Here is a 26,832-nt window from a genome sequence, read left to right as displayed (position 1 = left end):
GAGAGGCATGCAGCGATTGAAGTATTTTCTTTCTTCATTTGATATTAAATGTGGTTGAGTTCTGTCTGTCTACCAAGTACTGACGAGAGGGCTTCATTTTAGTCGACAGAGGTTACGCTTTGTTCCTGAACTGCTGGGCTAATATAAACTACTCAAGATTTTATATAAAATTGTTGGATTCACGTGTATTACCTGGAGGTAGTTTACACACCATTTTTCTTTGAGATCATCAGTAGCCAAATCTGCACTTTTTTTGAATTTATTTGTGACAGAAGCTTGTTTTTGAGCTTCTCTTCAGTTGACTCAGTGAAAATCTTAGGAGGGTGGGGGGAAAGGTGGTTTTCATCTCTATTCAAATTCTAAAAATGTGTTTTTGTCTCAAAAATCAATTGGATAATGAGGATGGAGATTCTCAGTGGTCGCTGATTCTTCAAGCACATTTGAGCCTGATTTAAATTGAGGGGCCATGGTGCCAAGTGACTGAGTTTGCTTGTGATTTGCCTTCTTTTCATCCCTTTCAGGCGGAGCGACCTGACACCATGCTGGGAGTTGTCTGTGGGGCTCTCCACGTGGCAGACGTGAGCCTGCGGAATAGCATCTCCAACTTCCTTCACTCCTTAGAGAGGTAGGCTTGGCATTCCAAGTTCTGTGCAGGCTAAGTCGCGGTCCTGAGCACGGGCCTGACGTTCAGAGACCCATTTATTCTCTCTGTTGCTGGCAGCTTGTGAGTGCTACTTGTTCGCTGACTGTAGGGGCAGGGAGGAGAAGGGATGTAGGAGTTGATGGCAAATGGTTTGGGGGCTCTAAGTGTAGATTCTAGAAATTGGTTTATACCATGGTTAGAATTGGTTGCTTTGTAAACACTGAAATCTTTCTATACAAGCATCCAATCTCTGAGCCCTGGTGATAAAAATCTGGTGTTTTTCTCTAGTAAGGCACCCTGGATACTTCGTATATTACCTGCAACACCTTTCAGGAATTAATAATTGAGGCTGATATTCATGATGACCTCACGAGTCTTTCAAGTATAGGATCAGACTTGTGTGGCTAAACATATTTCCAGCACTGGTTCTGGAAACTAAGTTCTGCCTCCAAGTCCCTGGAGGAATTGCCCACAAGGCTAATCGTTTACAGCACTTTATCACAGGCATTTAAATTCAACTGAGATTTCATTTATTCAAGTCTTACCATGAAGATCTCTCACTGTGTTATACTGACGTTCAGTATAAACAAGTGATATATTCACATGGTTCAAAATTCAAAAGGCAGTAAAAAAATATATAGTGATGAGTCTCCTCCTTACCTCTGTTTCCTGACCACCTAGTTTCCTTCCCTATAATCAGCCTATGTTTCTGTTTTTATTTTCTGTTATCTTTCAGCTATATGGCAGATACATATAAGCATATATACGTAATATTTGTTCCTTCCTACCTCCATTTTTTTTTAATCGCAAGTGATAGTGTACTGTGAAACTATCCTGTACAATTTCACTTGCTTTTTTTTATTTAACAGTGTGTTTTAGAGAGTGTTTCATATTACTGCATAAAGTACTTTATCTTTTTAATGGCTGCATAATATTCATTTATGTGGCCTTTTCAAAATTTATGTCTCTGTCCCTTACTGGTGGTCCTTTAGCTTGTTTTCAGTCTTGATATTCCAGGAAATGCTATAACCAATCACCTTTGAGAGCCCTTGTAAGCTTTTAGAACTTTCTAGAAGTAGCTCCCACGTTGCTGTATTTCAGGGGCCAAGTCCTCTCTGCACATACACTTCTGAATACAGTAGACGTTGAACTCATCTACGAGGGAGTCAAGTACGTACTGAAGGTATGCTGAACCTCATAAGGTCTGTGCTATCTTTTTTTGCCTCTGTCTTTGTCAGCTTGCTTCCTTTAGGTCAGGTGATGGAGGGAAAATTTGGTTTATTGCAGGGCTGGGCATGAGTGAAATTACAGTCATTATTAGTGTCAGTAGCCTGTGTCAAAGCAGTATTTGATGAGTCTCTGAAAATATTTTCGCTGTTGTTCAACTTCACATGTGCAACCAAGAGATGAAGGAGACAGAGACCCATCAGAGCAAGGAGATGTATCTAAGGTCCCCCTCGTTGCTCGAGGCAGGGCTGAGCTGTGCCCACAGCACTAGTGCTCAGATGCCAGAGCCATGAAAATAGAGCATGGTGCTCTTTCCTCTCCAGTAGAGCTTCCCTTAACTATTTTTATTTATTTATTTATTTTATTTGGCTGCTTCGGGTTTTAGTTGGAGCGTGCAGGATCTTTAACTGAGTCATGAAAACTCTTGGTTGTGGCATATGGGATCTAATTCCCTGACCAGGGATTGAGCCTGGCCCTCCTGCACTGGGAGCTTGGAGTCTCAGCCACTGGACCACCAGGGAAGTCCCATCTGATGGAGCTTGCGCACCTCGATCTCTGAGATACTGAAATTTTGTCTGGCACTCTCCCTGGAAGGAACACACTGACTTGTCTCTTTGGTTTCTCATTTCTTACAGGTGACTCGACAGTCCCCGAACTCCTACGTGGTGATCATGAATGGCTCGTGTGTGGAAGTAGATGTGCATCGGCTGAGCGACGGTGGACTGCTCCTGTCCTATGACGGCAGCAGTTATACCACATACATGAAGGAGGAGGTGGATAGGTGAGTGGCTCTTTGGGCTCCGTTTGCTGGTCATTGTACCAACCTTTTCTCTCGGTAGGGCGTGTTTAACTCTTGGAGTTTGTCAAGGTCTTTTTGGGGAGTCTATTCTAATTTTTAAAAAATAGAACATGTACCTAATAAAAATTTCAAGAGTAGTAGAAGTCTTTAAAATTAAAAATAATGTCTCTCCACCACTGTAGTGTGGGCAGATAATGAAAAATAAATTCCCTTTTTTATAGGCTACTACTGTTAACAGTTTCTTATATGTCTTTACTGAAATTTTGTATGCATATATAAGTTATATATACGTACATACTGTTTTTCTTTTAAACATATTCACAAATAAAAGTACCCTTTAGTTCTGCACCTTATTTTTTCCTTTAACATATTGTACACTATTCAACACCAGTCTTTATGGTGTTGTGATAATTAAATGAATTAATACATGGAAAGGGTATAGACCATTGCTTGAAACTTAGAGTTTGAAACATCTTAGCTATTACATCATCAGCACCTTCATGTTTTTTTCCTTCCTGCTCAATGGAGATGTCTGTCCTTTTTAATGGTCAGATAATCTTCCATTATATGGATGTACCATAATTAATTTAATTTGACCAATATTGGAGGGAATTTTGGTTATTTTGGCATTGTAAACAAAGATGCAATAAATATCCTGTGTGTATGTGTACAATGAAGTTTTCAGGTTTTTTTTAAGATTGACATCATTCTATCTTTATTCTTTACAACTTAAGATGCTTTATTAACTTAGATAACTCCCACTTATCTCCTAGATATCGCATCACAATTGGCAATAAAACTTGTGTGTTTGAGAAGGAAAACGACCCTTCGGTGCTGCGCTCACCGTCTGCTGGGAAGTTAATCCAGTACATTGTGGAGGATGGAGGCCATGTGTTTGCTGGCCAGTGCTATGCTGAGATCGAGGTCAGGGTGGTTGTTGGGCTTCCGGGTCATGGGAGGGAAGGTGGGAAAAGAGTTGGCTGGGGTGGACTGGGGCTCAAGAGTAACAGAAAGGAAGTAAAAAATAGAAAGGAAAGAGTATCTGTTTGATTGGGGTTATGAACCTTAGCATTTTATTTATTTAAAAAATATTTTCTTGGCCGTGCCTTATGGCATGTGGCGTCTTAGCTCCCCGACCAGAGATGGAACCCACGCCCCTTGCGTTAGAAGCACACAGGCTTAACCACTGGACTGCCAGGGAAGTCCATGAACCTTAGGATTTTAAAAGCACATTAAAAGCTCATAGTTTTCCTTGGATAGATGAGGAACCTCTAGCTCTAAAGAATAGATCCTAGGCAGCGGCACTTATTGAGTGATGGGTATTATGCCAAGGTACTGGTTATACAGAAAGAATATGATAGGTGGAATGGGGCCTTGAAACAGACTTGTAATGAAATACGAATTTTCAGAAGGCTGCACAAAGTGCAGAGGGCCACCTGCCCCAAGTCAGTATAGGGCTGGATGGGCAGTGAGAGAAGAATTCCTGAAAGAGGGGACTTTGATCTTGGCATTGGAAGATAGACAGTGATAGACCAGATGAGGCAGGCCAGGCAACGCTGTTTAAAGGTGAAGGCACAGCACGTACAAACGCACAGAAGCGAGAGCATGAGGTGTATAGAGGGAAGTACAGGTCCATATGGACATGGCTTGAGAACAGACTAAGGTTTAATGGGAAATGGCAAGCAGAGATGCTAAATGAGCCATCAGAATTTGAAATCAGGTTAAAAAACCTTATAAGACATACTAAGAAATTTAGACTCTCAAGACCAGTCGGGTCACTGAAGGATATGACACAGAAAAGTGATGGAATGAGATTTGGGCTCTAGAATGATTGCTTCTAGTGGCCTTATTGGAGGTGCATAACATGTAAAGATGTCTATGGGGAGGTTGTTTTTTTTTCTTAATTTTTAAAAAAATTTATTTGACTGCACCAAGTCTTCGTCGCGACACACACACTCTTAGCTGTGGCATGTGGGATCTGCTTCCCTGACCTGGCCCAAACCTGGGCTCCCTGTATGGGAAGTGCAGAGTCCTCGCCCCTGGACCACCAGGGAAGCCCCTGTTGGGAGATTTCTGAATTCCTCTAGATCAGAAATGATAAGGGCCTAAACCAAAGAGTTGGCAAGACAGGAAGATTTTTGAGAGAGGTTTAGACAATGCATTCGACCTGGCTTGGTAACTGGCAGATAAGGGAGATAAAGGAGTGAGAATGATCCTTAGGTTTTGGTCTGGGTATCATAGATAGAGTAAGTACCTGGATCCACAAGTGTGAGGAAGATAAATTGTTCATCATTTCTCAGTATAAGACAAGTCAAAACCAACTATGGCAAAAATGGATTTAAACATTAGAAACGGGAACTATCGGTAGTTGTCATTAATCCCTAAAGCTAGGTCCTGAGAGATTTTAGTTTTCCTTGTAGGTGATGAAGATGGTAATGACCTTAACAGCCGCAGAGTCTGGCTGTATCCATTATGTCAAGCGGCCTGGAGCAGCTCTTGACCCGGGCTGTGTAATAGCCAAAATGCAACTGGACAACCCCAGCAAGGTCCAGCAGGTAAATAGGTGGATAGACACTTTTAATACTGCTCTCTAAGAGCTGGCTACACGGTAGGGGTGGTCTGGAGAGGCAAGTGATCTCAATCCTTGGTTTTCCAGTTTTTCCTTCAGCTTTTTACCCCTCATTTTATGCCTTATGCCTTTGTATTTGTGCCTTTGGTATCATGCATCTAGAATTTATAAGAGTTACTATGATATTAAGAATCTGTGCTTTTTCTCATGATGTGTCTCACATTGACTTCTCTCCTTGTCACTGGGTGTGGTAAAGGGAAATCTTTCTTTTTTTAATAAATTGCTTTGACTGCATCGGGTCTGAGTTGCGGCATGCGGGCTCTTTGTTTCTGTGTGAGGGTTTCTCTCTAGCTGTGGCACACGGGCTCAGCAGTTGTTTGGCACAGGCTTAGTTGCCCCGCCACTTGTGGGATCTTAATTCTGCCTGGGTGGCTGATTGTTAACCACTGGACCACCAGGGAAGTCCCTAAAGGGAAGTCTTGATTTTACATGATGAATCTAAGTTGCAGTGGTGTGTCTGAAGGTAGTGGCTGACTTGATCTCTCATTGGGGTTGACAGGCTGAGCTTCACACAGGCAGTCTGCCACAGATCCAAAGCACAGCGCTCAGAGGCGAGAAGCTCCATCGAGTGTTCCACTATGTCCTGGATAATCTGGTCAACGTGATGAACGGATACTGCCTTCCAGATCCTTTCTTTAGCAGCAGGGTATGAGTCACTTTTCACAGGTGGGGTGGGGTAGGGGAGCAGGTGTATATCTTGGAGAATGGGTGTTCTCCAGCATAGTTTAAAATTCATACAGGGAATTTCTTTAAGAGGGAGGGAGGAAGAGAAAGCTGTTTGACCAAAATTCTGCCACTATTAGTTGTAGGATTTGAAGTCTTTATATCCTTGCTTCTTATCTCTGTCATTGTCTTCACATTTAATTGGGATTTAAACCAGTGAACAATGACAATGTTAGTTGTTTATATTATAATTTCAAAGTAAGTACCGGCATACCTTGGGGATACTGCAGATTTGGTTCCAGACCACTGCAATAAAGCGAATATTATAAGAAAGAAAATCACGTGAATTTTTTGCTTTCCCAGTGCATAGAAAAGTTATGTTTACATATTGATAAAGAACCTGCCTGCCAATACAGGAGACATGAGATGTGGGTTCGATCCCTGGGTTGGGACGATCCCCTGGGGGAGGAAATGGCAACCCACTCCAGTATTCTTGCCTGGAGAATCCCATGGACAGAGGAACCTGGTAGGCTACAGTCCATGGGTCGCAAAGAGTTGGATACGACTGAAGTGACTTAGCAGGCACGTAGTCTATTAAGTGTGTAATAGCATTACATCTAAAAAATGTACATATCTAAATTTAAAGATGTTTTCTTGCTAAAAAAGGCAAATCATCTCCTGAGCCTTTAAGGAGTGGTAATGGTTGCTGGTGGAGGGTTTGAAATACTGCAAGAATTACCAAAATGTGACACAGAGACATGAAGTGAGCAAAGCTGTTGGAAAAATGGTGCCAATAGACTTGCTCGACACAGGGTTTTACATGAAATCTTGTTTGTTAAAAAAAAAAAAAACAAACTACACTATTTGCAACATACACTAAAGCAGTGCACTAAAGCGTGGTATGCCTGTACTGTGTGGCAGTAAATTCAGACATATAATTTTGTTTGGGGGATTATGTTAATTTTGTCCAGATCCTGTTTTATTATTTCCTTCTTCTCAGGTGAAAGACTGGGTTGAACGGTTGATGAAGACCCTCAGAGACCCCTCCTTACCTCTCCTAGAATTGCAGGATATCATGACCAGCGTCTCTGGTCGTATCCCGCCCAATGTGGAGAAGTCTATCAAGAAGGAAATGGCTCAGTATGCCAGCAACATCACATCCGTCCTCTGTCAGTTTCCCAGCCAGCAGGTACTTACAGACTAACGCTGTCGTTGTCTGCTGGATGCCCACACTAGAGTTCTTGCAGGAGGAGTCCTTCCTATTTGGGTCCTCCTCACTGTCTGGGTGTTGTACTTCTGAAGTTTTAAGCATTGTGCCCTGTACAAAACTGCCTCATGATGCAAGCCCAGTAAGTTAAGTGTTGGGTGTAAAATGTAAGGTATCTGTGGTTAAGAGAAAAGCATATTGGTTGTGTACCCCATAGAGTTCTGTCCCTGGGGCTGCACCCTGCTTAGAAGTATTTTTGTGATTCTAAAGCAGGCGGATATTTGTAGCTCTTTCATCAGAGACTTCCTCACTACCTCTATAGCATGCTTATTACTCTTTGCCTCTGATCCAGACTTACATGTAGGGGTAAAGCTGGACAAGTGGAATATTAAGCATGTCTTGCCTGTCAGGACCTCTGGTAAGGACGCTAGTTTTTGTGATGCACTCGTTAGTTCATCTGACAAAGGGGGAAAAGAAATAGAAGTTGCTTTCTTATTTATCATGAATGAACCCCTAAACTATGCCTAGTAGCATTCAGCTGCGCTCAACATGCGAAAGATAGAAATTATCATGTTCCAATGACAATAATTCCAGTGGAGACACAGACGGAGGGAGCTGACACGTGGGCACGGTGGGAGGGGGGCGGGCGGTGTGATTTGGGAGAGCAGTAGCGTGTACACACTACCATGTGGGAAGTAGGTAGCTGGTGGGAAGCTGCTGCACATCGCAGGGAGCCCAGCTCGGCGCTCTGTGATGACCTGTTAGACAGCAGAATGGGGGCAGGGGTGGCAGGGACGCTCAAGAGGGCGGGGGTGTATGTTTACCTGTAGCCGATTCACTTTGTTGTACAGTAAAAATTAACACAACATTGCAGCAGTTATACTCCAATTGAAAAAAAACAACAACAGGATTCCTAGTGTTGACACTGTTATGCAGGCTAATGTTTTGGGTCCCTCTGTTGAGTCAGGCTTCATTTTTCTCCTTTCTTATACTTTAGATTGCCAACATCCTAGATAGCCATGCAGCCACACTGAACCGGAAATCTGAACGGGAAGTCTTCTTCATGAACACTCAGAGCATCGTCCAGCTGGTGCAGAGGTAGGTTCATGGAACTCCAGTGTCCCAGACCTGCCCGTCCCCGCACCTTCCTTCCTTCTCAGTAATGACAAAGAGGTTTACCTTTAGTTCACCTTAGAGAACTTAGAAAGCACCTCGTATCTTAGAAAATACCTATGTCTACTAAATATCTTAGAATCATGAGCTAACTCTCCTACTTAGCGTTTCTGATGACTTCTTTCTATTTGGCATCTTTCCATCAATTATTAAGTCATGAATCTCACTGTTTTCTTTTTTCCTTACAATTTCTTTGAAATTTTTCTTCTGGCATAGGGCCCTCTTTGACATTAACTCTTATTAGCTCATGGGACCAACTATTGGGCTAAAGGTATCTTCACAGGACTTTTTCAACTTTAAGATATTCATAAAATTTTCAGATTTCCCTTAGCCATTTCAAGGGTGTGGTGATCATTTCTGCTTAGCAATGGGGGACTGAATCAGCGTGGTGTTGAGTAGGGCTATCAAGTGGTTTTGGTCTTGTTTTCTCTCTCTCTTTTTTTTTTTCTCCATTTCTTTATAAGGAAAAGTCTTGTCTGTGGCCACATTTCTTTTAGACTTGGATTTATGTTACTTATTTATTATTTTTGGTGGTGCTGTGCCGTCATCACTATGCACAGACTCTCTCTAACTGTCGTGAGCAGGGGCTTCTCTCTAGCTGCGGGCAACACCAGCTTCTTACGGCGGTGGATTCTCCTGCGGAGCTTGGGCTCTTGGGCGTGTGGGCCTCAGTGGTTGCCACATGCGGCCTCAGTAGTTGTGGCGCACAAGCTTAGCTGCCCCATTACACGTGGGTTCCTCCCAGAGCAGGGATCAAACCTGCGTCGCCTGCAGTGGCAGACAGATTCTCAGCCGTGGGACCACCAGGGAAGCCGGCTTGAGTTTAAATTGACCTGGTTAATTGATTCTAGACTGGCTCCTGTTCTATCCTATATACACAGGGAAAGCCGTTCTATAGGAAGCCTAGTAAGTCTGGGCCTTGGGTTTATTATTTCATGGTTGGTTATTTAACGGTGTTAGCCTGTCAGGATTTTCTTCTAGACTTGAATTTATGGTTTTTTTTTTTAAATTTATGTTATTTATTTATACCTTCCTCTATTTGCCTAGGTACCGCAGTGGCATCCGAGGACACATGAAGGCTGTGGTGATGGACCTGCTGCGGCAGTACCTGCGAGTAGAGACACAGTTCCAGAACGGTAAGCTCCTTCCTGGGGCTCTGTACCCGAGACCGTCCCCTTCCCGGGGCTCTGTACCCGAGACCGTCCCCTTCCCGGGGCTCTGTACCCGAGACCGTCCCCTTCCCGGGGCTCTGTACCCGAGACCGTCCCCTTCCCGGGGCTCTGTACCCGAGAACGTCTCCTTCCTGGGGCTCTGTACTCGAGAACGTCTCCTTCCAGGGCTGAGCGACAGCTGAGCCAGTCTATCCTGTCATCAACACTTGACATGGACAGCCCTCTTCCTCCTTTCACCAGTCTGTTAAAAACTAAGCTACTCTGTCCCACTAGCACCAAAGAAAGAACAACAAAACACAACTTGATGAGACTGTAAATTGGTGTGCTTCTGCGAGAGGGCTGAGATAATTTCTCTAGTAGAGATTAGCATTCCCCATTGGCCTCCTCTTGACCTTGTATAGTGAGGGTTACTTGAGTCAGACCAGGCTGAAATTGAGAAAGCCTATCTGAAGAGCTTGCCTCTCAGCAGCTCACCCATGGAATGAATCGCAGGCATCTGAAAACGGCTCAGATTTTCCAGTGCTTTTCAGTGTATCGTTTAGGTGGAATTTATCCATCACTTTCTCTATAGTCACTAAATGACTGCTAAGTCTCAAACACCATGGCTAAGATTTTAAAGCTACATACTGTGGACACAGCTTTCTGCCACAAGATGGCAGTGAAACACCACAGGATTTGAAAGATTGCCTCTTGATGCTCTTTGCTTTGTTTTGCTCACTTTTCCATCCTTAAAGGATGACTCTGCCACTCATGACAAGCAGAAATACTCAAGCAAATATTGCAAACTGAATCTGGCAGTGTGTAAAATAATCCGTCACAACCCACAACCCAGTTGTCTTTATCCCCCTAGTGTAAGCTTGATTAATATGTGAATCATTTATCATGTAATGCATAAAAAGAGGAAAAAACATGGCCATCATCTTAAGATATGGATGATAAAAGCATTTGACAAAATTGACTATCCATTCATGATAAGTACTTGACCAACTGAGAATGAAATGGTACTCTTTATCATGTAAAGTTCTCCTACAAAAAATCTATAGGATACATCATACATAGTGGTAACATGTTGAAAGCAGTCTCTTTAAGATTAAGACAAGAATGCCTGCTATCATTCTGCTCTTCAGCATCATACTGGATATCCCAGCTGCTTTTGTAAGGCAAGAAAAAGATCAAAAAATATGAGGAGTGGAGTAAAGGTTTGGATAGGAGTGCAGAAATACATCAGCCACTATTACATATGACAGAGGTCTACCCGGAAAGCCTCAAAGTATCCACATGTTTATTATTAGAATTATTTAAAATCTAGCAAAGTTGCTGGATACAAAAGTCAGTATATAGGGCTTCCCTGGTAGGTCGGTGGTAAAGAATCTGCCTGCCAACGTGGGAAACAAGGTTCGATCCCTGGTCTGGAAAGATCCCATGTGCCACAGAGTAACGAAGCTCATGCGCCATAACCACTTAGCCCACCCGTGGCAACTCCTGAAGCCCACCCACCCTAGAGCCCGTGCTCTCCACCAGAGAAGCCACCACAGTGAAAAGCCTACACACCACAGCTAGGGTAGCACCTGCTCTCTGCAGCTAGAGGAAAAAAGCTTGAGCCACAGCAAAGACCCAGCACAGCCAAATAAAATTAATTACATAAATTTTAAAAGTCAATGTACAAAATTAAAATTTTATGGTATAATAACTGTTTAGAAAAATATTCCATTTGAAATAGCAACCCAAAATATGAAATTCTGAGGAATAAGTCTAACAAAAAAATGTGCAACCTTTTTTGGAGAAAGTTGTAATCAGTAGAAATAATAAAGAAGATCTAGATAAATATCATGGCCTTGGATTGGAATATATATATTTGCAAAGTGTTAATTCTCCCTGAGTTCATCCGTAGATTCATTGACTTTCCAATAAAAATCTTACTAGTGTATTTCTATGTAATTTGTCAGGCTAGTTCTATAATTCACATGAAAGAAAGGTAACCAAGATTCTTCTAAAGAAATACACTGTGGAGGTATTTGTCCAGTTAAATATCAAGATTTGAGATAAAACCATATTAATGAAGAGATTGTGATATTGGTGTTAGGACAGATTAATAGAACAATGGAACATTGGCTCTCTTAGCCCAGAGGCAGATATATGAAAAATTACTTTACAACAGGGCAGGTGTTGTAAGTCATGGGAAAGGATAGTTGCTACTAGGTAATGGATTATTCATTTGCCACTGCCCCCTAGCCCCCCAAAAAGATTCCTAGCCTAGACAAGATGCCCCCAAATCGATTCCAGATTAATTTAAAACTTAAACACATGCTAAAGGGGCAAAGCTACTCAGTTTTTAGGAGAATATCGTTATGACCTCAAGACCAAGAAGATTTTGTCACGTACAGCTGGAAGGAACAAACTATAAAGGAGAAGGATAAATAGTTTGACCTCACTTAAGAGACTGAACTGAACTGAAGAACTTCTGTTCATGAAATGATCCCATAAAAAGACTTTGAAAATACAAGCCATAAAGTGGAAGAAGATATTTACAAATCATAACAACTGAGAAAGGATTAGAATCTACAGAGCACTGCCTTGAGTCAATAAGTAAAAGACAACCTAATAGAAAAATAGGCAAAAGATAAAAAAAAGATAATTTGCAGAAGAGGAGGCACAAATGATCACACCCAAATGATCAATGAAAAGATGTTAGATCTTTTACTAATTAGATAGCTATGAACCAAAACCACAAGATTGGCAAAAATTTTAAATTCACATCATCTTCCACCACTTCTGTAAGTAAAAGTGCAAATTGTTACATTACAACCACTTTGGAAAACAGTTCATCAGTACATAATGGAGTTGAACTTATTTATATTCTTCAACCTACCAATTTCACTCTTAGATGACATGCTTTAGAGAAACTGTTACACATGTTTATTAAGGAGACATATACAGGACTGTTGGTGGCAAAAAAGACTGGAAACAACCCAAATATACACAAGTTGAATAGACAATTGAATTCTAGTATATTCCTACAATGGATTAGTCTACAGCAGTGAAAATGGAACAAAGATGAATCTCCAAAACATAATGGTGAGGGAAATAAACAAGTTACAGAAGGATCCAAACACAATGATTCCATTGTTATCAAGTTGGAAACAGGTAAAGTGAATATGTACATACATGGATACATATATATACACACACACACACATTTGTGATAAATGTAAAGAAGAGCAAAAGAATGATTAACATAAAATTCAGTTTAGTGGTTATCTTTGAGGAGGAGCACATAGAACCTTCAAAGATACTAAAAATGTTCTGTTAGATGGTAGTTACTTGGGTGTTTATTCTTCTGAATGTATATTTCACAATTAAAAGTTTTTCTAAAAGAGGCACTTGGTATCATTGCTTTCTTTCTGCTTAGTGTCTCCACTGCCTCTCCCCTGGGTAAATGTTCTTCATGTTTCCCCTGGCCCTAGTAATTTCCATTACCAAGATACATTTCTGTTGTCACTTTAAGTCTTAGGAGAAATATGAATTTATGTAGGATAACCAACAGCTTCCATTTTGTCCCAATTGGATCTTTAATGAAATTGACAGCTCTCTAAATATTGAAGTTCACTGTTTTTCAAATGTATTTAGTTTGATTTTGAAAAAAATCTTATGTCAGTCACTAATATTTAAAACAGACAAGGGACTTCCCTTGTGGTCCATCAGTTAAGGCTTTGCTTTTCAATGCAGAGCGTGTGGGTTTGATCCCTGGTTGGGGAGTTCAGAGTCCACATACCTCCGGTCCAAAAAACCCAAAACATTAAATGGAAGCAATATTGTAACAAATCCAATAAAGACTTTAAAAATGGTCCACATCATAATAATCTTTAAAAAAAAAAAAACAACAGGTAAAAGCAGAGTTGCCTTGATTGATTGTACTTAATGTTCTGGGAATCCATGGCAGTGCAGTTTGAATGCCACTGTTCCCGTTTGTAACTTAACATGCAGTCTGAACTAAGTGATAATCCTTTAGTATTTCCATGATTTCATAAAAATTCTGACCCTTGAGACTATTCAGATAGATGCTCATTCTCCTTTATTTGTAAATTTAATTCTGAGGTAAGCTGTTTTCTAAAGAACTGAATATTACTTAGATCCCATGTTAGAAGTCACTACGGTATACCTGAGGCTTATGTTTCTGTTACAAAACATAGCTTTGCAAGTGAGAACTAACCTGCCCCTGGTGGCCTTGTGAAAGGCCAATGAAAATAATGCATAACTGTACTCTCCCTACAGACCTTTTATCTTCAGGCAGGGTTCTCTCTGATCTATGCCTTAGTTTGGATTTGGAATTCCTAGGCATTGCTTGACTACTCTGTGGAAAATGTTGATTCCAGAGGAAGCAGCCAAACTGATAAGTTTGGGTGTTTTAGTTTTGAACTAAAACCATGACTTCTAGTTGGGGTGAAACAGTTTCAGTGAGTCAAACATGGAACCAGAATCTCTAGCTGGGGTTTAATGGTGCTGACATTTCTTTTTAAGTAGCCGAACCCTCTCTTCTAAAACCATGTTGCTCAGGTCGTGCGCTCAGTCTTGTCCAACTCTTTGCAGCCCCATGGATGTAGCCCACCAGGGTCCTGTGTCCAGGGAATTCTCCAGGCAAGAATACTGAAGTGGGTAGCCATTTCCTACTCTGGAGGATCTTCCCAACCCGGGGATCAAACCAATGTCTCTTGAGGATTGGCAGGTGGATTCTTTACCACTCGTGCCACCTGGGAAGCCCCAGGAAATCATTGCAGGAAGCTAAATAAGAGAGTTTAGAGTAAGGATTAGGGGGTGGAATCTCGGGCCCTAAGATACACCCTTCCCACCTGTCAAATTTTTTAAATGAAAATAAGACTTAGAGAGGTAAAGTGATTTGCCCAGGAGCCCATCACAATTTGATAACAGAGCTAAGCTTTGAGCCCAGGGCTTTTATACCAGATTACCTGACTCCTAGCCCAGAGTTGTTCTTAATAAACCACACTGCCAATTCTATAGAAATCTGTCTAAGAAAATTCTCAAGATGTTTCTTCTCACTGCTTATTAATTTTCTAAATAGCATGTCAATGTGAATGTGCGTACATGGGTGGTGACCACTTCTTTTTGCTGCTTGTAGGTCACTATGACAAATGTGTGTTCACCCTCCGGGAGGAGAACAAAAGTGATATGAATACTGTACTGAACTACATCTTCTCTCATGCTCAAGTCACCAAGAAGAATCTGCTGGTCACCATGCTTATCGTGAGTACCATTTTTCAGAACCTGTAAGGATGGTTCACGATATGAAAAAAGTGTTTCTCCCTGTGATGGCTATGGTCAGAGGAACAGCTCCTGTCTTATGTGATTCTGGGATGAGTGGGGCTTGGGTTTTGGGTTAATAGTTTCTCACGCCTGTCTTTGTCCTTGACCTGAAGGAACCTGCTCCAGTTGGTAAAGAATTGTTCTGCCAGTTATTCATATCATTTTTTAACATTATTTTTTAATTGAAGGATAATCACTTTATAGAATTTTGTTGTTTTCTGTCAAACCTCAACATAAATCAGCCATAGGTGTATATATATATCCCCTCCCTTTTGAACCTCCCTCCTGTCTCCCTCCCCACCCCAACCTTCTAGGTTGATAGAGTCCCTGTTTGAGTTTCCTGAGACACACAGCAAATTCCGTTGGCTATCTATTTTACATATGGTATTGTAAGTTTCCATGTTACTCTTTGCACACATTTCACCCTCTCCTCCGCTCTCCCTATGTCCACAAGTCTATTCTCTATGTCTGTTTCTCCACTGCTGCCTTGTAAATAAATTCTTCAGTACCGTTTTTCTAGATTCTGTATATATGCGTTAGAATATGATATTTTTCTTTCTGACTTACTTCACTCTGTATAATAGGCTCTAGGTTCATCCACCTCATTAGAACTGATTCAAATGCATTCCTTTTTATGGCTGAGTAATATTACATTGTGTATATGTACCACAACTTTATTCATTCATCTGTCGATGGACATCTAGGTTGCTTCCACGTTCTAGCTATTGTACATAGTGCTGCAGTGAACAGTGGAATACATGTGTCTTTTTCAGTTTTGGTTTCCTCAGGGGATATGCCTAGGAGTGGGATTGCTGGGTCATATGGTGGTTTTATTCCTAGTTTTGTAAGGAATCTCCATACCGTCTTCCATAGTGGCTGTATCAATTTACATTCCCACCAATGGTGCAAGAACGTTCCCTTTTCTTTACCCCTCTCCAGCACTTACTGTTTGTCGACTTTTTGATGATGCCCTTTCTGACTGATGTGAGGTGATATTTCCTTGTAGTTTTGATTTGCATTTCTCTAATAATGAGTGATGTTGAGCATCTTTTCATGTGTTTGTTAGCTTCCTATATGTCTTCTTTGAAGAAATGTTTGTTTAGGTCTTCTTCCCACTTTTTGATTGGGTTGTTTGTTTTTCTTGTATTGAGTTTTATGAGCTGCTTGTATATTTTGGAAATTAATCCTTTGTCAGTTGTTTCATTTGCTATTATTTTCTCCCATTCTGAGGGTTGTCTTTTCACCTTGCTTATAGTTTCCTTTGCTGTGCAAAAGCTTTTAAGTTTAATTAGGTCCCACTTGTTTACTTTTGTTTTTATTTCTGTTACTCTAGAAGGCGGGTCATAGAGAATCTGCTTTGATTTATGTCATCGGGTGTTCTGCCTATGTTTTCCTCTAAGAGTTTTATAGTTTCTGATCTTACATTTAGGTCTTTAATCCATTTTGAGTTTATCTTTGTGTGTGATGTTAAGAAATGTTCTAGTTTCATTCTTTTACATGTAGCTGTCCAGTTTTCCCAGCACCATTTATTGAAGAGGCTTATTCATATCATCTTACTCAAGAACTCAAAGCCCTTGACTCTACTTAAAGTTGCCTCATGTTTCCCCATTCCTGTTGTTGCTCATGACAGGAGCTTTAAAATGGATTCTTATCTAGCCAATATTGTTGTTTTGTTGCTAAGTCATGTCTGACCCTTTTGTGACCTCAGGGATTGTAGCCCACCAGGCTCTTCTGTCCATGGGATTTCCCAGGCAAGAATACTAGAGTGGATTGTCATTTCCTTCTCCAGGGGATCTTCCCAACTCTGGGATTAAACCTGTGTCTTCTCCATTGGAAGGAGGATTCTATACCACTGAGCCACCGAGGGAAGCCCTATCTAGCCAGTGTACTGTCCCATTCTAACTTTTGTTTGTTCTATGAATGTCAGCAATGGCTCTCATGTCCAAAACTTAATAACAAAAAACAACTGTTAGAAGTCTCGTACTGTTCCTCCCTGACTCAAGAAACACTTAAGTTTCTTCCTCATCTTCTTTGATCCCCCTTTCTGTCTTATTTATATGAATGTCTAAGCTCAGATTATTGTATTGGTAGTAGATACATGCTTTTGTCTCCATAACTCAGTAATTTGAGAATTAGTAGAAAGAGGCAATGAGAAGTGAGACTAGTAAACGTGAGTGGGACTGATGTACATTTAACCAGTGGGTAGAATTTTTGTGGGCTTAAGGATTTTTTAAAGATGATTTGTAACTTCTCCACTCGCCAGTTTTTCTGGCTCATTCTAGGAATCAGAGGACAATAGGACTAGTCTTCAAAACCTCCCCCCACCAGTCCCATTCCATGAACAATTTCCCACTCCATGAACAATTAATTCCCTTGCTGCTACATATTTGTGTTTTGGGGAGACTATATTACCTTTTTGCTCCTGTGGTTTTCTTTCTTGCCTTTTTGTGGGATTGGCATTCTTGGAACCTTAATTCCATCCTTTCTTCTTGGAGGAAAAAAAACTATACATCTTCTGCTATATTTTATTTCATGGTTCAGAGTGAAAGGAAACTATCTACTTCACATCTCTGGTTAACAACAGTGCCACTCTCTCAGTTATCTGCCTAGGTGGCTAACTCTGGAGGATATAACATTTTTTAGAAATAGCCACTTTAAAAAATATGTAATCATAGGGAGAGTTCATTACCTTTGCTACCCTAGAATGGCTAGACGGTGGGGAAACCAGCAGATGCATTTGAAAGGAAAAAAAAAATATCAGCACAATGTAATATTTCAACTTCTCCAAGTGATAGGTTTCAGCAAAGAAGATATTACCTTTGGCAACCTGCTGATTTTCTTTCTCTCAGTTGGAAGAAGGAAGAAACCTCTGACTAATTAGATTTTTTTCTTAAATTTTAATAAAAAGGATTGCTAATTCTCCTTTGGTTAAAGCCAAGACTTTTCTGGCAGGAAAAGGCAATGATGAGGATGTGGAAGAATCTGTCAGTTTGAGCCTAAAAATGGGGTAGAATTTGCCCTGTTAGGAAGCTAATTATAGTGAGTTTTCATGTTATTATGATTACCTTTTTAAGGACTTAACAGTTTTTCTGCACTAAAAATAGACCAAAGCCCAGAAACCTTGGAGCAGCAGAAGAGTAATGATTGTCCAAGACTGTCGCTGGGTTTCTTAAATTCTAATTTGTAAGATATAGGGGCTCGGCTCGCTCCTTTTGCGGAGTGATTGTAAGTAACGCTTGCCTTAAGAATCTCATTATTGGAACACGGAGCCATATTTCCTCAGAGAATTCTGGAGTAGCTTTGAGCCGGGGCTGTTCATTTCTCAAGTAATCACGCTGGTGTGATGGAGAGAGAAAATGGCAGCTGTTCGGAGCTCAGGCCTTCAATTTTCTTCAGAGTCCAGTCACTCAAGTGTGTAATTACACGGGGGGTGCTGCAGAGGCGTTGGGCCCTGTCAGAGAGCTGGTTTGAGGCTGTGCTTTCTGCTTTTGCCAGTCAGGACAGGCAGAAGCCAATGGGACTCTGGCTTGCTGCTAGTTCTTTTTTCCCCCACCTTGTCATCCTGATTACTTCTTACCTGCGTGGATGGTACCCAAACTTTCTTTCCAACAGGCCGAGCTCTTTGGAGAAAAGAGTCATTTGTTTAGTGTTTTGGTTTCGATGAATAGGAAGGAGAGGAGGAGGAGGGGGAGGAGGGGTGGAGAGGGAGAGGGGGAGGAGGGAGAGGGAAGGGGAGGGGGAAGGAGGAGGAAGGTTGAAGATGTGAACCAGAAAGATGGATTCTTCCTTTTCTTTCTTTTGGCATTTCACATTTGTCTTTAAAAAAAAAAACAACAAAAGAAAACTTGGTAAACATCTGTAGGCTTTTATATCATTAAATTGCTTTTGAAATATCAGTTATTTTGACCTCGTCCCAGAGATTTGGAAAACAAGAAGTTAATTGCTGTCACTGAGCTGAGGATCGGCTAGCAGTGACTTGGGGAGCAGGGACGAAGGCTGGAACAGGGCTGCTTTCCAATCTGCCTTCTTTGGGGGGGGGGTCCGGTCCCCCACCCCACATCTGCATTAGTGGAGGGGGTGGCTGGTAAAAGCCATTTCAACTGTTCGGATTACTCTCTCTGACGGCTATCACCTGGCTATGGCAGCGTTCCCTTCCCCCAGCTTGCAGTCTCTGTTGGATCCCCTTTCTTTGCTTATCTTGGCTTCCTGATCGATGGTTATATGCCCAGCCTTCCCATCTTTGCTTTCTAGAAGTAGGGCTGTCGATGGTGTGCTTTGCTGAACTAGATGATGATGTCTGGGCCTTCTGAACCTCGAGGGTGGGAATCAAGAGGATCAAGCTTCTGAGAATCAGTGTTGCAGAATGTGTGCTGCTCCGAGGAAGCCTTCCTTCCCTGCCTTCCAGGTGGTGGCATCACTTGCCTCGTCTCACTAGCAAATTTCGTCCAATCTTTCGCTGTCTCTGGAGAGCAAAATATCAAGTAAAATGCTAAAATCTTGTCCAGTTTTCTCCATGTGGAGGAACCTTGTGCTACATTGAAAACAAAGGAAGTTTATTTTTTGAAAGCTCTTATTTCTTAATTTTATAGGAAAACGCTTAGGACATTGTTTATGTTTGCTCAGAGATGTTTGAGGGACTCTTTAACCAAATTTTGTGCTGATGAAAAGTATCAACCTCTTCACAGCTCTAGACGTATGACTCTGTGTCTTGTACCCACCTTGATTCTGAGTAGTCTTCCCTCACTACTTCTGTCTTATTTCTGGTGTGGTCCACATGAATGTGTTATGGCCTATGCTTTGCTAGGAGTAGTGGCATGCCTATGAGCCTCTGATTTGGTTTAGACTGTGCTGTGCTTAATTGCTCGGTCATATCTGACTCTTGGCGACCCCAGATACTACAGCCCGCAAGGCTCCTCTGTCCACAGGGATTCTCCAGGTAAGAATACTGGAGTGGGTTTCCATGCCCTCTTCCAAGGCATCTTCCCAACCAAGGGATCAAACCCAGATCTCCTGCATTGCAGGCGGATTCTCTACCGACTGAACCACAAGGGAAGCCCAGAGCATTTAAACACCCTTCCATCCTTCTCAACATAACAGTAAATAATTTTGTCCGATATATAATAAAGGAGAAAGTCTTTCTCAGTAAACCCAGGTTTACCGAATAAGGGTGATATTAACATTTCTTGTTAAACCTGCCCCACAGCATTTTTGAGCTGGTGAGAAGTTGCTGAATGGCACAGGGACCCCAGCCTGGTGCTCTGTGATGACCTAGAGGGGTTAGCATGGAGGAGGGGAGGGAGACTGAAAGAGGGAGGGGATATACGTATAATTATGACTGAATTGTGGTGTTGTATGGCAGAAACCAAAGCAACATTGTAAAGCAGTTTTCCTCTAATTAAAGATTTTTAAAAACATCTAGCTGTGACCAGAAGAAGTTGCCAGTCCATTTTTGGTTTGGGGATTAGTGCCTCACCCATCTGGACAGTAGTTAATGCATTGAGAACATTACCCATTACATCACATTCTTCTCGTTTTGAATTGCCTTCAGATCTTAGGATGAGAGGATCAAGTTGGCTGTGTGGAGCTCTCCTGGAAGTCAGCTGCATAACTTTGGCGGAAGTTTTGACATTTAAACATGCTTGTTATATTTCTGCAAATCTGAGCTATTCCTTGCAGTTAGCTACCACCCAGGTTAAGAATGAAAACAGGAAATACGTGTGTGCTACCACCCTTAACCATTACTAAATAATTTTCATCTTGGCTTGCAGATTTATGCAGGTAAGCCCCAAACCAGGCGGTAGGCTCATTAAATGAACCTGCCTCTCTACATGAGGAAACACATGCTGGCACCATCACCCTTTAGTGTTAACTGTCACAGAATGTTCAGCAGTCAGATGGGGATGCTGGGCTGTCCAGTGGCCCAAAGGACATCTGTCTCTAGGCCAGGGGCCCATAAACTTCCTCTTGGAGGTTTATGGTTCTGGTAACAGAGTCACCTTCCATCCCTCATGGTTTCTTCTTTCAGGACCTGAACTCTGTTGAGGCTAAGGACAGGAGAGGATTGAGAAGATTGCTCTCCAAGACAGTCTTCTATTGCCAATCTTTTCCTAAGTTCTAGTGATGACGATGGAGAAAATAATACACGAATGCAAAATTTTCAAGTCACAATAATTTTTTTATTTTTAATTTCTTTCTCTTATTTTTTAAATTATGAAAGTATGATAACACATTTACAAGAGACTTGGAATACATTTCAGTGTATGACAAAAACCACTGCAATGTTGTAAAGTAATTAGCATCCAACTAGTAAAAAAAAGTAAAAATAAAAAAAAAGAAAAGAGACTTGGAATATACAGAACAAAGTCACATATAGTTCTGCTATATATTACAATTATTTTTTAAGTAGATAAATTAAGCTTTTCAGTTGGAGTTTCAATATCAAACTCTCAAAAATAAAAAGAATGAACATACAGAAAAGTAGAAGGATATAGTAGTCAAGGAAGGCATGATAAATTAATGGAAGTAGTGGTTTATTCATACTGTGTTTGATATTTCATATTCCAGAAAGGTCTGGTTTCTGCACTTTATCACTGGGAACCCAGGAAGATTGTCAGTTGGTGATCGTGAATGAATAATTACTTCCCTATTATTTTTTTCTAACCTCCATAGTTCACTTTTCTTACAGAAAGCAAGCTTCTCTACCCCCTTTCTTACCCCCTCTCTCTCATAGTAGAAAGAAGAAATGAAAAGGTTTTACTTTTAAGTAGTTTTGTGTGTGTGTGCTTTAGTTAGAATGTGATGTGTAGTTAGACAAGCTGGTAACTCCATTTTTATTTGATTATTTTAATGTAATCTGGAAAGGTAAACCTGGATTTCCTTTGGAGGGAAACCAGTCCATATCAAGTCCGATATAGGTTGAGTATGTGGCTGGTGTTTCTATTGTTGCGCTGACTTTTGTTGTTGGCTTGTGTTTGTTTTTGTTGTGTTGAGAGTTTAGCCTGGCTTTTTGCAGAGTAGGCTTCCCTGGTGGATAGCTGAGTCTATTACCCAAGACATTGCTTAAGTTTTGGGATCTTTCAGAGGGTAGTTCTGAAGACTGGAGTAAGTACCTCAGAAAGGATTATCTTTCTTAGGTAAACAGGGATTTAGGTAGGAAAAGCTTATCTTGTTTTCCTTACCCACTGTTATCTCTTCTTTCCTTCTGTTTTGTTATAGTCTTGTTGCTGGTGATTTTATTTATTTTGTTTGTTTCTTGGCCTCACTGTGCAGCTTGCAGGATCTCAGTTCCCCAGAAAAGAAAAGAAAGTGAAGTCGCTCAGTCGTCTCCGACTCTTTGCGACCCCATGGACTGTAGCCTATCAGGCTTCTCCATTCATGGGACTTTCCAGGCAAGAATAGTGGAGTGGGTTGCTATTTCTTTCTGCAGAGGATCTTCCCGACCCAGGGATTGAACCCAGGTCTCCCGCACTGTGGGCATCCGCTTTACCCTCTGAGCCAGCAGGGAAGCCAGGAGTCAAATCTGGGCCCTCAGCGATGAAAGCACGGTGTCCTAACCATTAGGCTGCCAGGGGGTTCCATTGCTGATCTTCCATATGCTCAACCAAGCCCTGAATTTACAGTCACTTTCTTCTTCCACCCAGATGAGTGCATCAGTTCAGTTCAGTTGCTCAGTCGTGTCCGACTCTTTGCGACCCCACAGACTGCAACATGCCAGGCTTCCTTGTCCATCACCAACTCCCGGTGCTTAGGCAAAGTCATGTCCTTTGAGTCAGTGATGTCATCCAACCATCTCATCCTCTATTGTCCCTTTCTCCTCCCGTCTTCGATTTTTCCCAGCTTCAGGGTCTTCTCCAATGAGTCAGTTCTTCACGTCAAGTGGCCAAAGTATTGGAGTTTCATTTTTAGCATCAGTCCTTCCAATGAATATTCAGGACTGATTTCCTTTAGGATGGACTGGTTGGATTTCCTTGCAGTCCAAGGGACTCTCAAGCGTCTTCTCCAATACCACAGTTCAAAAACATTAATTCTGCAGTGCTCAGCTTTTTTTATAGTCCAACTCTCACATCCATGGGTGACTACTGGAAAAACCATAGCTTTGACTAGACGGACCTTTGTTGGCGTGGGTGAAAACAATACTTGTACTTCCTTAACTGTAAATACCATCACGTGGTTTACTACTCTGGAGCAGACCTCTGGTCGTGGATTGGGAAACCAGAAAATATTTCTGCTTTAAAATGTTTGAGAGACTGTCTTTCCAGCGTGTTAGCGTTGAGTACTCCAAAACTGTTTACCCTGTGATGTGGAAGGTGGTAGGGATTGTAGAAACAGTGCTTGGGGAAATGTGTTTCTGCCCCCAAAGCCCCACACTTGTACCTATACTGCTGTGGTGAGGGACTATAAGGAGGATCCCTGAGATGGGGAAGGTTAAAGATGAATCGGAGATTCCTTAAGAAAAAGGCAATAATCGAGAAAGGGGAAAGATTAAAAGGCAGCAACAGGAAGCCATTTAGGATCTGGCTGTCATTCATGTCCTGTTTGATAGTGGGGTGAGAGAGAATATTAAAAAAAAAGACTAACATATAAAGGCACTTATTTCAAACTCCAAGTAGAGGGAGCTATGTGATGTGGTATTACAAACTACTGTTACTGATTGCTCTGTAAATTTCAAGAATGATGGGCATTTATAAAAACTGCATCTGCAGTTTTTTTTTCAGTTTAGATGAAAATTACATGGATAATGGGTGAATTTAGGGAATAAACTGATACTGCACTGGAGAAGAAATGTGTTTTCTCAAAATATGATAGAGATTTTTTTTTTCTTAAAATTTTTAAATTTTTTGGTGACTAAGGACCCAGTCCTGAATTACACCATGGATCACATAGTAGGAGCTTGGTTTTCCCCTCTAATACATCTAAGGATTCACCATGTTTAGATATCATGGAATGGTTCTTTGTACAGCAGGAGGATACATGATTTGGGGTATAGAATAGTCAGTGTGTGTTTGTAAATGAATAATTTGTGCTTATGTTTCTGTTCTGTGCCCTCCTGGGATGCTGAACATTTGGTTTGTGAAATGAAAACCATCAGGAGTGATTCCTTTTGCCTTATTCTTCCTTCTTTCCAAAAGTAGAAGAGGGACCAAGAAAGCTTTTAGGCCTTATATTATTTAAAACCTCTTAAAACTTTGAGACATCATCTGTTATTTTTTTACCCAGAATCCCTTGTTCCTTTTTAGTGGTCTCTGATCACTTCTTCTGCGTGTTTGAAGTATAGTGTTGGTTCATAAAGAAATGCATTAGGAATTTTGAGTCTGATTTGCTGAGGGCCTTGGGCTTCTCCTTGGCAGCAGCTTCCTCTGGGATCTCTTTATCACACTGTTTAGGATAAAGGTAACAGGATGTTTGCATCTTAGGAATCCATCTCTCTTTACTTTGTTTTTATTTCTTTGTCCCAATTCAAAGTTCTCACCACCTCAGTTCTTTTCTTTTAAGCTTCTTATTTTGTACTGTGGTATAGCCAATTTAGGGCTTCCCAAGTGGTGCTAGTGGTAAAGAACCCACCTGCCAATACAGGAGACATAAGAGATGGGGGTTCGATCCCTGGGTTGAGAAGATCCCCTGGAGGAGGGAATGGCAACCCACTCCAGTATTCTTGCCTGGAGAATCCCATGGACAGAGGAGCCTAGTGGGCTATAGTCCATGGGGGCTGCAGGGTCGAACACAGCTGAAGCGACCTAGCAGCAGCAGAGTAGCCAATTTAACAATGTTTTAATAGGTTCAGGTGAAGAGGGAAGGGACTTGGCCACACATTTGCAAGTATCCATTCTCCCCCAAACCCCCCTCCCATCCAGGCTGCCACATAACATTGAGCAGAGTTCCATGTTTAGTTCTTTTTAACATGGATGTGTATGTTCTTTGTCACATTAACAATTAGGATCAGCTGTGCGGCCGGGACCCCACCCTCACTGATGAGCTGCTGAATATCCTCACGGAGCTAACTCAACTCAGCAAGACCACCAACGCGAAGGTGGCACTGCGAGCGCGCCAGGTAAGGACACGAGTTGGTTATCCGGAGGGAGGGATGGTCTTCACAGACTGGGAAGTCCATTCATGAGCTCTTCCTCAGCACCTCCAAAGGTCATGCAATTTCCCACATATGCTCATTGCCTTCAGAACAAATGTTCTCATGTGCTATATGTTTTTTTAAAGAGAATGGAAAAGATTAACCTCAAATTTCTTTAAAATAGGAGCCCACCCCCATCATAAAGTCCCGTTATCATTAAAAGTCAGGTGGAGGAAAGGAAACTGAAGGAAGACAATAGGTGTAATATTTCTTACTTTACAAAGGGAGCTTAGAAGCAGGTGAAACTTTTAAGTCTATAGCAAAGCATCAAGTGTGGAAAGCAGAAAGATGATGAAATGAATCTTCGGTGCTGGCAATCAGCGCGACCCCAGAGCAGTCCAGTTAGTTTCACCCCGTAGTCTGCATTTCCACCCCAGAAGTTTTCAGCAGGGAAGCGAGGGTTTGGCACTCCCTTTGTGTTTGTGTTCCAGTGCGCGGGCATCGACAAGGAAGCAGCATTTGAAGTTGTTTAGTGACCTTTTGCTTTCTCTACAATTGCATCCATGTCACTGAATTACTCAAAGTTATTGAACCTCTGAGCGACCTGCTGAGGGTATTCAGGTCCCACCATGTCCCTCTTTGTCTGCGACACTGCTTTCGTTCTCTCTGCCCCTCACATGTGTGGGTGTCACATTCTGACTCCCTCTCCTCTACTGAGTACCTGGGGCTGTTGGAGCAGCTTTTCCTAGTCTGTCTCTCCCCTTTAGAGTTACAAGAGGCTAGCTATGCAGCGTCCCCCTTCCCCACAGCTGCACCGTGCCAGGCCTGATTCCCAGTTAGCAGCTAGTTGTGCAGTCCCCAGCACCACTGATGGAGCTTGATGGAGGTGGTTTGCTCTCCCTTCCCTCCCCCGGCCCCCACTGGAGATCACTCACCACGCAAATATGGCGAGAGTCACCTGAGACGCAGTACTTGGTGGCCCTGGCTTTCTGTTTCAGGGCCCGGAAGCACTGGTACTCAGCCTCTGTTTTATCTTTGATGCCTGCACACCCAGATTTATATTTATTGCTTTTGTATCAGAGCTGCTTAATGGGAGCCTAGAATGATCACTCCCTCAGGAACTTAACGCCTCTTATTTTGCTCTCACTGTAGGTTCTTATTGCTTCCCATTTGCCATCATATGAGCTTCGCCACAACCAAGTTGAGTCTATCTTCCTATCAGCCATTGACATGTACGGACATCAGTTTTGCATCGAGAACCTGCAGGTATACATACATTACAGCCTTTTCTACCCCTCTACACTGCTGTCCCGTTCATTCCCAAGCAGAGTTTAATTAAGTAATCAGTTCAGTCAATTACAATTTTCTGTGTAATAAAGTTTCATCTGTTGACTTTATAAGATGATTTATACTTTTTTTTTCCCCCATAAAAATGCTGTTAGAATTGTGGCTTAGCTTAAGAGTTTTATAGGCTGGCCTTGATGGAAGTGTCCTATTGAGGTCTTCACCTCTTGTGCTTTTATCTAGAAAGTGTTCTAGGACACAATGAAGTGGTAGTACTGGTTGATTTCTGATATTTGAAATCAGATGTATAAATAAGTTAAACATGGAAAAGCTACTTAAATAATCGTGTAATTTTATTTTAATGCTTACTGTTAGGCTTTGTACAAAGCCAGTTTTATAAAAGAATATTGGCTAATTTTGCTGCTAATTCAAAGAACCTTGACTGTTGTTTTTTAAACATCATTTCCTCAGGAATGATTTTGTATTTTTCTACTTGGAAATAATGATAATATTATCATACCTAGCCAAGGGAATCTTCTGGCTTTCTCTCATATTTCCTTCTGGGGAAACTAAGGAAGTGGGGACAGAGTGAGGGGGGGGGTAGATATTCTTGTTTATTTGGTTCATAGTTGAAATAGAGAGTTCAAATCTAT

At 41.6% G+C, this 26,832-nt stretch overlaps 1 protein-coding gene across 10 annotated transcripts in view; it reads left to right on the top strand.

Moving 5' to 3' along the window:
* The window catches only part of ACACA (acetyl-CoA carboxylase alpha), a 281,140-nt gene that overhangs the window by 125,186 nt on the left and 129,122 nt on the right, over window positions 1-26,832 (top strand). For all 10 annotated transcript variants that reach the window (XM_070478617.1, XM_070478616.1, XM_070478615.1 and 7 more), the window contains 12 exons: window positions 522-625; window positions 1,745-1,826; window positions 2,506-2,651; window positions 3,443-3,593; window positions 5,090-5,224; window positions 5,798-5,944; window positions 6,962-7,150; window positions 8,166-8,266; window positions 9,389-9,477; window positions 14,648-14,772; window positions 24,767-24,880; window positions 26,048-26,161. In XM_070478617.1, coding sequence (XP_070334718.1) covers window positions 522-625; window positions 1,745-1,826; window positions 2,506-2,651; window positions 3,443-3,593; window positions 5,090-5,224; window positions 5,798-5,944; window positions 6,962-7,150; window positions 8,166-8,266; window positions 9,389-9,477; window positions 14,648-14,772; window positions 24,767-24,880; window positions 26,048-26,161 — 1,497 coding nt within the window. The remainder of the gene's footprint in view (window positions 1-521; window positions 626-1,744; window positions 1,827-2,505; window positions 2,652-3,442; window positions 3,594-5,089; window positions 5,225-5,797; window positions 5,945-6,961; window positions 7,151-8,165; window positions 8,267-9,388; window positions 9,478-14,647; window positions 14,773-24,766; window positions 24,881-26,047; window positions 26,162-26,832) is intronic.

Source organism: Odocoileus virginianus, chromosome 17 (assembly GCF_023699985.2).
Source record: "Odocoileus virginianus isolate 20LAN1187 ecotype Illinois chromosome 17, Ovbor_1.2, whole genome shotgun sequence".
NCBI classification, from domain to species: domain Eukaryota; kingdom Metazoa; phylum Chordata; class Mammalia; order Artiodactyla; family Cervidae; genus Odocoileus; species Odocoileus virginianus.
This window is presented reverse-complemented; position numbering and strand designations above follow the sequence as displayed.